Source organism: Varanus komodoensis, unplaced genomic scaffold, assembly GCF_004798865.1.
Source record: "Varanus komodoensis strain SLA01 unplaced genomic scaffold, ASM479886v1 scaffold1, whole genome shotgun sequence".
NCBI classification, from domain to species: Eukaryota; Metazoa; Chordata; class Lepidosauria; order Squamata; family Varanidae; genus Varanus; species Varanus komodoensis.
Window position 1 is genome coordinate 9,051,325 of NW_025335268.1, and position 12,775 is coordinate 9,064,099.

At 42.8% G+C, this 12,775-nt stretch overlaps 1 protein-coding gene across 1 annotated transcript in view; it reads left to right on the forward strand.

The window, feature by feature from the left end:
• Positions 1 to 489: 489 nt before the first annotated feature.
• The window catches only part of CAPN13 (calpain 13), a 90,143-nt gene continuing 77,857 nt past the window's right edge, over positions 490 to 12,775 (forward strand). Inside the window, exons 1-2 of the mRNA XM_044450335.1 lie at positions 490 to 699; positions 10,974 to 11,043. Coding sequence (XP_044306270.1) covers positions 490 to 699; positions 10,974 to 11,043 — 280 coding nt within the window. The remainder of the gene's footprint in view (positions 700 to 10,973; positions 11,044 to 12,775) is intronic.

A 12,775-nucleotide genomic window follows, 5' to 3' on the forward strand; every position in this document is an offset into this window, starting at 1 on the left:
TAAGATTAGCCAAGCATTGCATGATAGCAGATAATACAGTCTGAACGGGTGCAGACAGTTTTATGCAGGGAACGGCGGGGGGGGGGTGCTACCACAAATAATGCAATGCCCCGTTGACGCAGGACAGTCGCCTGGTCACAGGCTTTCTCACTGTGCTACGCTGCACCGTTTTTCTCTCTAGTGCAGGTGTGGATGACTTGTAGGCTCCGGGTTTTTTGGCTTACAGCTCCCATCATCCCTCACCTGGGATGCTCGCTAGGTTGAAACTTTGAGGAGACCACAAGTTCCTCACTCCTGAAGTCCCTCACAGGACTTATGCGCAAATACACAACTGTACATGAACATCTGTATGTTCTTTCTTATGGACACATTTCCTCTGTTTCTGTTTTCTCAGAATGCAAGCAGCTACCCTTCTGGTAGGGGTCTGATACTCTTCACCATTTCCATTTTTTTTTCTTACAGGAAAAAGATATGTATCCAAGGACTGACATGTATCAGCGAGTCCAAAACCCAAGGGGAGAAGGAAGTCTGGCTTCCCCTAAGAAATTTAAGAACCAGGACTTCGTTCGTCTGAGAGACCACTGCCTGAATCATGGCCTCCTTTTTGAAGATTACACATTCCCTGCAGATCACAGTTCCATTGGGCCTGGTTTGCTCTCTGATGCCCAGCTGCTGCAAATACAATGGTTCAGGCCAACTGTGAGTAGTTCCCAAGTTTGTAATGGCCTTTGGGCATGGCTAATTATAGGGAGGGGATGAGCTTCCCTGCTCAGCTTGCAGGACTCCTCTGAGCTCTGCCCTTCAGGTACCTCACAAGCCTTTAGGAGAACACAAGAAGAGCTTTTCATGGCTGGAATGGCCTTTTGTGGTTCGAAAGCAGCAGGGGAATGTTATCAGCAGTACTGAATTGACTTTTGTGGTGCTGTGCTTTTCATGGCACTCCCCATAGCCCTGTGGCCCCCCAAGGAGAGTATAACAATGCAAGCATCAGAGTGGATCCATATCAATAAAGCAGTTCCTGCTTCCAGGTCTTTTGTTAAATGAATGGGTCTTAGTTTCTGTTTCAGGTCCAAGCTATCCAGAAATAATTTGCATTACCACAAGCATATCTCATAGGTATATTGTATTGTTGCTGGGAGAAATCAACCTGCCTTGCTCCTGTAAGGACTGCAGAGGGAAGAGAGAGGCCTGAGGCCTTGGGGAGCATGAGGGATGGCATCTGAGCTCATCATGGTTCCTGATTATCAGCACAACTTGCAGCTTTGACCCTGTAAGCCCTGACTTTGCTACAACATGGACATGATTAAATCTATTATCTGGAAAGTCCCAGGCCTGTGGGATACCTTTGTTCAGTGGTGTAGAACAGAGGTGTGCTCACAGGGTCAAAACTTGGGCTGTTTGATTAGCGGGAATCGTGACATAATCTGCCGTCTCCTTCAGGCTTCCTGTTCTGTCTGCACTTAGATGAAACCCTCAGGGTATCTTGGAAGATGGGAGGAAGAGGAATTTTCCGGTGGCAATATACCTTTGTAACATAGAAACAGAGCGAGTCAGAAGGGGTCTCCCGGGCCATCTAGTCTGACCCCCAGCTCCAGCCAGCTTCGCTTATGACATGCCCACCATGTTCTAGCCTATCCTTGAACACCCTCACCGATGGGGCCTCAACCACCTCCTGCGGAAGCCTATTCCATACCCTTGGGGTCCTAACTGTCAGGCATCTAAATGGAACCTTGGTTCCCTGAGCTTTGTTCCATTGGAGCTTGTCCTGCCCTCCTCCGCAGGGGAGAACAGGTCCCTATCCCTGTAAGCTATCCCTGTTGCAGTAGGAAGCATTGAAGACACCTAGTTTTCAATGGGTAATTAAGGCCCACAAAAGACCCATAGAGAGACATGAGCCAAACACTGGTCTTAATTCTTGGGCTCTCCTCAGGACTGTGGCGACTGGCAGAATGAGTGCTTATTTTTCCGAATTTAGCACCACTCCACAGTATTTGGTGCCAAACATACTTCTTCAAGAAGTTTTTTTTATTATCAACGGATGGAATGGACTTGTGGCCAGAAATTGTAGCTGAAGTACCTTCATAGTATTATATTTCCTTTAAATAAACAAAGAAATACTGGTGCTTTGAAAGGAAAGTTGAACATCATAAATTCAAGTCTAGACTATGATTCTTAGGCACGTAAGGATGAAATCCTATACACATTTAAACAGGATTAGGACCAGTTGAACTGCATAGAGTTCATTCATGGGGGATTACTTCTGAGTAAACATGCATAAGGTTAGAGTTGCTGGGCTACAGTTCCTGTTCTATCAGTATGAAATTCCATTCTTCTTTCACTGCTTTCTATTTTGTTTACTGAAAATATTATTTTGCTCGCATGGAAAGATGTACTGTAAACTTAAAAAAAACTGTTTAAAAGAATTTAAGGGTCATTTCCCAGACTTTTATAAAGTTGGATCTTTATAAAGCTCAACAGAAGGCAAAGGCCTGATTTGCATTCAAAAGGTTATGCATGTAAATCTTTACATATTAGAAAGTTCTTGAAATTAATTTTAACTGCAAGCTCCAATAGGCAAGCCTGCTATATGGTGAAATTACTTTCACCATGACAACAGTTTTTCCCTATAGCTATACCTTTTTTAACAATTCTGCTTAATGCTTCTAGCCAAAGGTTGGTTTAGCAAAGTGATGGTTAAAAAAAAAAGCATGTCAAACCAAAATGTCTCTGCTTGTTTCGAGTCTTCTGAGTCATGCAGTATCTGGTTATTTAAGTGACAGATAACTTTTTTTTTAACTACTGTCACAGTTCCAGATCCAATATAGCAGCTCAGGAGTGAAGCGGGCTTCAATTTTATCTCATGCATCAACAAGAGAATTGCCAATTACATTCAGAGTCTGGGATCTTTATAGCTGGTGGTAATGCATAAAGCAGAGAGAGCAGGCTTGATTTGCAGATGCCAGGCAGTGCTGACAGCTAGAAACAACTTGTTTTGACTTGTAAAGTAAGCCAATTTGATAATCAGAGTTCCTGAGGGGGAACCGGGCTGGAGCACAAAACTGTCAGTTTTGACACCCTCCTTGATCCAGGCACACATGCCCTTTACAATTAGATGCAAATCATGGGCTGCATTGTCCTTAGTTATATAGGCAGTCCCTGGGTTATGGATGAGCTTCGTTCCTGAGAAAACAGGAGTTCATCTTTAAGTAGAATTTGCATGTAAATCAGATCCCATAGAGTTGGCCCTTCAAATTCCTGGGGGTTAGGGGTGCAGATCCCCGTGAAAGTGGAAAACCACAAATATCTCATCTCCACCCCTGCCACCCAAACTCACCAGTGCCTCCCCTTTGCAGTGAGGAAATGCTGGATATATTTCTCTCTACATGGGTGGGGTAGGAAGGCATGCTTTGGAGGCCTCCCTCTCTACCCTTTAATTTCCTTTCTCTCTATGGTGATGCTTTGGAGACCTTCCTTCTCTCCCCTTCAGCTTCCTCCCTCTATAATCTGATGACAATTTCCTGCAGTATTTTTTAATTAATAGGCTCTCTGGCAGTTTGTTTGTAAGTATGGGTTGTTCATTACTAGGAGGTTCATAACTCAGGGACTGCCTCTACTTAGATAACCCATTCTGTTTTGAAAGCTCAAGGCATTGCTCAAGGCATCACTCCCAGTAGCTCCAATCAGGTCTACACCCCTTTAGCTTCAACCAGGGCTCTGCTGGGGCCTCTAGTAATGAATGGTCTAATAATGAGCTGCTCATGTAGGGCTAGAAGCAGGAGTGGCTTGCCAGTTGTTTGGGAGCTCCTGCTCTTCCACTTTTAAATAGGAGCTGGATCTGCAGTCTTACCAGTCCTTACCATTGTTATGTTCAACTTGATGCTGTGAATAGGTGGTTTCTGTAGCTTGAGCTGTAGTTAAGGGCACAGGAACAGGTGTTGTTTGATAAGCTGACAGCTCTGCTCCTCACCTGCCATTTCTTCTGGAAAGAGTTTTTAAAGTGGGTGACACTTTTTGTGATGCTTTTTAGAAGGGTTCTGGAAGGCAAGAAGGAAGGAATATGACTTTTAGGCTTCTATCACTCTGTGACCAGATCCTACACAAAAGCATCCTCCATATAAACCAGTGGTGCACATCCTGAGGTCTGGGGCTGAGTCTGGTCCTCCTGGGTTCCCCAGATAGTCACATCTAAAGCCTTCATTACCTACAGCTTTAAGTTTAAATTGCTGGTATTTTTGGCATATTGCCCATATCTTCACTCCACCTATTTCTGGAATGTGCCCTTAACAGCTTCTCCAAATCTGACTCTGGTTCCTGAGATATACCGTCCTGAATAACTTATCCCACTGTGTCCAGATGTCTGCTAATAACCATTAGGAGCTGTACTAAGCCAGATAAACAGGGAAATCGAAGACATGTAACCTGTTGACTCAAGTTTGCTATGCCGCACATTGTCAGAAAGGTTAACAAAATCACAAGGGATTTCCTGACAATCCAATGCAGGGGCGAACTCCATCTTTCTTAGGATTTCACCCTGGAAAGGAAAATCAGCTTCAGTGTAAAGAGTCATGCCCTTTTAAAAGGTCTCACACTAGAGATGCTGAACTGATGTGGATGGTATCATAAAGAAGGGGGCTTCTCTTTGTGTATATCAATTACTGCTGAAAACTGTATCTGAATCAATCAGCTGAACAGGCAATGCAGTGGCAGGAAGGAAATGCCATTTCCATTTCATTAAGCTGATTGAATAAAAGCAAGCAACTGGGGTTTTATTTCAGGAATATTGAGTAGGTAGGACCTCAGGGCTCAAAATCCCAGTGACCTACATACGAGGAAAAGCAGCTTCCTTTGGTGTTCAGAAATCACACTAAACAACAGAGAATAGCATAGAGTAGTTATTAGTCCTGCCCGGACTGTGTGGCATGGAGGTCCCAGATGCAGCAGCTGGACCAAGTAATCCATCTAAATAACAATATAGGGACATGAAGTCTAAGGGTCAAAATGAGGATGTGTGCATCTACAAACTGCACTAGTTGAGATTCTTTGCTTTTAATTTGAGCAAGAAGCTTCATCCATATTTTCATGAACAGTTTCCAGAGATAGGCTGTTGCCTTCTATTGAGCTTTTAAAAAGACCCCAACTTGATTTTAAAAACTCTGGGAAATGACTCTTACATTCTTTTAAAATCATTTTACAGCACATCTTTCAACAATAGCAAAACAGTAATTGTACTGGAGAAAGAAAGGGAATGCATGAAAAGTTCATGTTGATTCAACAGGAATTGCATCAATCACACTCATTTTAGAATGTGTGCATCTCCCATCCCTATTGACTGAAGTGTGTTCATATACCATTTTCTAACGTGTACATTTAATACATTCAAATGTGGACTATTTTCAGATGTATACTTTTTCCTTTGAATTGTATTCCAGGCTAAGAAATGTATGAACTTTAATTTCTGATTGCATGGATTTGGTTCTGGTATCTAGGAAGTATAAACTGCCTAGAGTCTAGTCAAAATCGAACTGAAATTACTTTCCCATACACAGAGCACAGTGGGATTTTGCCTAAGAACAAGCAACTGAAGTTTTGTCCCTAGTGCATGCACTATTTATGATGCTACTGCAAAGTTCCAAAGGTAACCTAAAAGATTTCAGGTCAGTGCATACGGATTCTGCTTCTGCTCATGCATAGGAAATTGCATGCCCACGCGGTATCCTGGGGTTTGTGGAGGTTATGCATGAGATCCTACAGTGATTACTGCTCAGGGGTACTTGATTGCTGTACTGCAGCCTTTCCACCCTGGGGACCTCCAGATGTGCTCGACTATAGCCCCTGTCCTCCACAGCCACGATGGCATCACTTATACTGTTATACTGTATAGCAGAAGTGGCAACACTTCTCAGCTTGAGTGCCAAATGGGCTCCAGATTTGGATGGATGAGAAATGCTTTTCAGTTCATTTGTATCCGTTTTTACTCAGTTTGCAACGTCTGAATCAAATGAAAACTTGGATGCAATCTGTGGTCAAAGTCCATAGATTACTGAGCTTGTAATGCAATCTGTAAGGCAAACACACACAATTTTGATGCCATATGTAGATTTGAAAAATGTGCATGAAATTTGATAAAATGTGCACAAAGACTTTAATCAGTGTAAGAAATGTGTTCATTTCCAAGATGCACACCACTGATGCATAGATTTGGGAAAATAAGCACAGATTTTCATGCAAAAGCAAGCAAGCAAACAAACAAACCCAAAGCTTGTAATCTGACACAGTACTGAGTTGACATGAGCTTTGAGATGGAATATGAATAATTTTGATAAGCTCTGGATTTGGTAATTCACACATTCCTAGTTCAGAGAGCACATCAGAGCATATGTGGCAGCTGAGTCTACCCTAAGGCTGGCATGCAGTCCCTAATGAGCCCGTCACACCTGTTATTCACATGTAGTTGCATTCAAAATCAATCTCTCTCTCTCTCTCTCTCTCTCTCTCTCTCTCTCTCTCTCTCTCTCTCTCTCTCTCTCTCTCTCTCATAGAGATTCACACACACACTCATGCCTGCTCAAAAATCATTAGTTTTCTGATTTAAAATGTTTTAATTGAGAGTTTTAAAACATTTTGCATTTTAAATTTCTTCTCCAAAACTGCACTGAGATGTCTTTTTAGATATAGTCAAGTGGTCTGTGAATGTTTTTTTCAGGAGAAGCACTTCCTTCTCTACCCCTCCCTCCTCTTCTTGGCTTTGCTTTGCTTTAAAAAGAAAGTGAAGAATGACTTTTGCCATAGATGCTCTCGAATTTCCTGCCTGAGTTAGTGGGCTTAGCTGGAATTTTCCAGCAGTCTCTTTTGATTCTGATAAACAGAGATGTTAAGACATACGGGGTGATAAATTTTCTGATGTAATGTCAGACTTTGGAAGAGCATCCAAAACATTCTGATCCTTAGTTCCATCATCATTTTTCAAAATGGGATTGCATGTTGGTAGAAACAAGTAAAAGTGGTGGCCCAAAGCTAACAAACACCCACATTGCTGTCTTTCCCTGGAGTATACACCTCTCTGACAGCTATACCAGCCTCAAATGAGCCTTTGAACACAGTCAGAACATATCCTGATCTGGAAGACTGCTGGAGTTGTTGACAAGCAGTTATTAGTCAAAGCCATTGATGAGAAGGCAAAATCAATGGGCACAAGAAAAATGACTGAAGGTGACTTCAACATTTGTGGATTAAGTTTGCATCTCTCACATGCATCCATTTTAAAGATACACACTCCTTCTATTTAGGAAAAGAACTCAGGGCAGCTTATAACAATAGAAAGTCCCCAGTCTAATTGCATTCCCTGTGCTTTTCAGCATCTCCATGAGACTTCTGGGTGAGGTCACCCAGAGGTCTAGGTTGAAGTGCCATCAGTTTGCTGATGACACTCAGCTCTACCTCTCTTTTTCCTCTAATCCAGGTAAGGCAATCAATATTCTAGGTCAGCGCCTGCGCTCAGTAATGGACTGGATGAGGGACAATAAAGGGAAGCACAAACCAGACAAGGTGTTGTTGGTGGGAAGAGCATCCCTCCAGCTAAGAAATGTTCAACCTGTCCTGCATGGGGTTGCATTCACCCTAAAGGACAAGGTTTGTAGCTTGGAGGAGTAGCTCAGGTGTGCTTGGTTGCCAGGAGCTCCTTTATCAGCTTTGGCTGATTTTGCAGCTGTGTTCGTACTTGGATGAGTGGCGCTTCACCAGTTATCTGCATGCTGGTAGCCTCTCATCTGCATTACTGCAATGCGCTTCCTTTAAAAATGGTCCAGACAATCCAACTCATTCAGAACAGGGCAGTGTGGCTGCTAACAAGGACTGGCCCTCGAGAATATACTATCCCAGTCTTTCATCAGCTACACTGATTGCCTGTTGCAGTCTGCACCCAAGTCAGAGTGCTGACTTTAATGTACAAAGCCCTAAACAACTTGGGGCCAGGATATCTGAGGGATGTCTTTCCCCATATGTCCCTGCCCATTCACTGAGTTAGTTGGCAGAAGTCATTTCACCTCCCAAAGAAGTGGGAGGGAGAAGAGCAAGGAGAGGGGCCTCTTCTGTGGTGGCACCTTACTTCGAGAACACGGCACCATCGTTGATCTCTTTTAGGCACCAGGTAAAGACCTTTTTGTTCAAACAGGTGTTTAGTAGCTAACTTGGTTTTTAACACCATTTTAATATTTCTGCTGCTTGTCGTTTTGATTGGACTTTTCTCTTTGCACTGCCATTTTGTTTCTGATGTTGTATCCCACATTGTTTTGTACTGTTTTACTAGTTTTATATGGTTTTGGTTGCTGTTATGTAATTGATTTGATGTTTTATTGTAAGCTGCCCAGAGAGCCTTTAGGCATATAGGTGAAACGAACAAACAAAATGCGTAAGTTAACAGCTTCCAGGCTCAGACCCACAGGTCAACAAAGGGCCAAAGAAAAGACCAGAAATTTCCATTTGCTAATGTCCCTGTGCTTCAGAGTCTCTGTGTGTCTTTGAAGGACCCTATTTTCCCTATCATAAAAAAGGGAAAGTTTAATTAGGAGAGAGGAGGGTGTTTGATTTGTGGGGGGGGGGTGTAAGGTAGAAGAGTGAGGTGGGAGGCAGCAGGAGGTGAAGCACATGTGGATAAAGTCAATGGATTCAGGAGGGTCAGATGCAACAGAGATGATCAGCACCCCGTACTAGTATTTCAGAAAGTGCCCATGGACATCAGGGGAGCGTGGCAGAGGGCCTCCCAAAGACTCTGGGTTCCAAATGAAAGATTTGGGGGTCCATCCCTGTAGGGCCACAATGAAGCTGGTCTTTTACCATAATAAAGTTTCTATCTGTCTGTCTATCTATCTCTATTTATCTATCTATCAGACCACTGCCTAACAATACATAGAGCAGTAATCACAACAAGCTCAGAAATTAATTAATTAAATAAAGGCAGCAGTTCAGAAGCTGCAATCAAGAAAGGAACAGAAGTACCTAATCCTAACAGACCAAACAAAGGGAATAGAAAATATTCAGTCAGTTTAACCATCATGTGATAGAATTTAATCACACTGTGCAATCTTATGCACGTCTACTCAGACACGTATCCATGTGTTATATACGTAGGATGTATCCAATCCTATACATCCCTACTGAACAGCAAGCTCCAGCTAAGTGAGCTATGCTGTTAGAAAGCGCTCGTTCAGTTTTGCTGATCACAAAGCAACTGTTGCCTCCGGGGATTTGTTCAGGGAGGAAATATGGAAAGATACTTTAATGTTTATCGCACCCATTAATTCTCCCTTCTTATTCTGTGCCTTCCTCTTTCTGGCTGCATCCAGTAATATCAAGTAACAACAGTATTTTTTCATCTCCAATGTGAGAGACACTCCCCATGTTGCAACAATAGCCAGATGTGCTGATGTGCTGCAAGACCACAAATGAGGTTGCATTTCCCTTTCTAAATGTAAATTATTGATAATATATCAAAACTTAACTGATGTATCTCCTCACACGAGCAATTGGTGATCTTTGCCTCAGTCTGTAGCTGATGTACTGATGTCTTTTTCCAGAAGATAAATCTGTGCATTAATCTGTATTTGTATTAACTCTCCACCATACATTATAATGGAGAGTGGAAGAACGGAAAACTTGATCCAGTGGAAGAGCCCGCTGGCAGAAGGAGGAATAATCAATTTGTACTGACTCCTTCTCCCCCACATTCCCTGTCCACTCTTCTGGAGGATTCCACAACTGTCTGGAGTGGATTTTGGAGGATTGCAGGGAAAAGGTGAATTAGAAAAAGATTCTTCCTTTCCTTGTCCTCCAGCAGGAAATGTAGGTACACCCTGAACACAGCTCTGCACAGGGAAGTTGTTACCAGAGGCAGTAAATTCAGGATCCAAGCCATTATGTTCTCATTCAGATTCATTCATGCAGTACGCCAGTTTTCTCTTGAAAAGGCTCTCAAAGTTGCTCACATAAGATCAATAGATCTAAGACTGTCCCTGACTGCAGGCTTGCAATCTGAAACATATAACACAAAAGGAGAAAGCATTGAGGAGGGAATAGGACACTAATTGAACTTGGGCACCAATTCTTAAAGTGACATACTATGGTTCTCACAATAACCAACTGGAGTCATTTTCAAATCTGACCATAGTATTTTTTTTATCATGGCCAGTTCAAGGAGAAGAAAAGGATTTTTAAATGCTGGCTACTTGCAATTCTCCCTCTGGTATCTCCCACTCTAAAAGCAGGTCAGGAAAACCTTGTTTTCTCATGACCACTGAAAAGTCAAGAGTACTGAAATGAAGAACAAAAAGAGTTGCTGTGCTTTCAGTACATTTAAATGGTGCTTGTGCAAGAGAACTGCCTGACCAATTGGGACCCACCACAGTGGTTGAATCTTGTGCTTGCTTTATATATGTGGAGGGCATCAAAATGATTTGGATTTTTTGTGTGATTCTGGAGCGAATGAGCAGCATGTTTGTACTGAAGCTGCTATATAACGCTGTGCTAAGTAGCTTTCTTTTATGGCCATTATTGGAAGGGGATTAATACTCCAACAAAAGCAGTGGGAGAAGTTCAACAATATTTTGGCACTATTTCTCATTGGGAGGAGGGGCTGGGCTTCTGCTTAGCTTGTAAGTGTAGGGAGTGCAGAAGAGATCTCCTTTCTGATTCTAAAATCAGCCCATGTTCTCTTGGAGCTTTTACACAGAGACTTTCAGCTTAACTCAACAGTTACTTGAATGCTGGTGAGATCACAAGGCCTCGTAATGGCTCTTCTGGGAAGCTTCTGCAAAAGACTCCCCTTTTGTAGGAGGGGAGAATTTCACAGAAGCTGGAGCAGGACCTGGCACAGCACTGGCATTTTAGGCTGCAACCTAGACTACATCCCGTCCCATTTTTAAATCCTTGACTGTTGTGAAGTGATGGCAACTGAGCTTGTTCTCTGCTTTCTTTTTAAGGACCTCCTCAACAGCCCACATTTAGTGGTGGATGGTATGAGCAGATTTGATATTGTTCAAGGAGATGTAGGTAAGCTCCAAGTTCTGTTTTGGTAAAATTCAAATTCTGCTAATGATCTGGAGTGCACAACAAATAACTGTGATGAACTAAGACTGCACCTGCAAGCCCTTCTCTGGAAAATGAGGTTTTTATGATTGCCCCTGTAAGAAAGAGCATGTAACTGGAGGTGACCCAAAGCTATTCAGAAGCCCATAAACTATTAACTACAAAGATGGAGTTAAAATCCAAGCAGGAAAAAAGTGAATAATTTTTCAGCTTAGAAAAGGTGAAACATGCCAAACGGAAAAAACAAAGAGGCAATAAATGGAAATGATTTATAGAGAAGAGTAAATGCAAAGGAACTTGTTGTTGTTGTTGTTCTTGTTGTTAGTCTCAAAGTTGTGCCCGACCCATTCGTGACCCCATGGACAACATTCCTCCAGGCCTTCCTGTCCTCCGCCATCCCCCGGAGTCCACCTAAGCTCACACCAACTGCTTCAGTGACTCCATCTAGCCACCTCATTCTCTGCTGTCCCCTTCTTATTTTGCCATCTATTGTTCCCAGCATTAGGCTCTTCCCCAGAAAGTCCTTCCTTCTCATTAGGGGCCAAAGTATTTGAGTTTCATCTTCAGTATGTGGCCTTCTAAAGAGCAATCAGGGTTGATCTCCTCTAGGACTGACCAGTTTGATCGCCTTGCAGTCCAAGGGACTCACAGGAGTCTCGTCCAGCACCACAATTCAAAGGCTTCAATCCTTTTGCGCTCAGCCTTCCTTATGGTCCAGCTTTCACAGCCATACATTGCAACTGGGAAAACCATAGCCTTGACTAAACACACTTTTGTTGGCAGGGTGATGTCTCTGCTTTTTAGTATGCTGTCTAGATTTGCCATAGCTTTCCTTCCAAGAAGCAAGCATCATTTAATTTCTTGGCTGCAGTCCCCGTCTGCGGTGATCTTGGAGCCCAGGAAAATACAATCTGTCACTACCTCCATTTCTTCCCCATCTATTTGCCAGGAAGTGAGAGGACCGGATGCTATTATCTTAGTTTTCTTAATGTTGAGTTTCAAGCCAACTTTTGCACTCTCCTCCTTCACCCGCATCAAGGGGCTCTTTAGTTCCTCTTCACTTTCTGCCCTGAGAGTGGTATCATCTGGATATCTGAGGTTGTTATTTCTCTCAGCAATCTTAATTCCAACTGGTGTTTCATCTAGCCCTGCCTTTCTCATGATGTGCTCTGCATGTAAGTTAAATAGACAGGGCAACAGTATACAGCCTTGCCGAACTCCTTTCCCAATTTTGAACCAATCAGTGGTTCCGTGTCCAGTCATCACTGTTGCTTCTTGACCCGCATATAGGTTTCTCAAGAGACAAATAAGATGGTCTGGTACTCCCATCTCTTTAAGAACCTGCCACAATTTGTTGTGATCCACACAATCAAATGCTTTAGCATAGTCAATGAAGCAGATGTTTTTCTGGATCTCCCTAGCTTTCTCCATGATCCAGCGTATGTTGGCAATTTGATCTCTAGTTCCTCTCCCTCTTCGAAATCCTGCCCGTATTTCTGGTAGTTCTCGGTCCACATACTGCTGGAGCCTAGCTTGTAGGATTTTGAGCATAACTTTGCTATGAGTGCAATGTGAAATGAGTGCAATGGTGCGGTAGTTTGAACATTCTTTGGGATGGGAATGTAAACTGACCTTTTCCAATCCTGCGGCCACTGTTGAGTTTTCCAAATATGCCAGCAAATTTGGAAAACTCAAC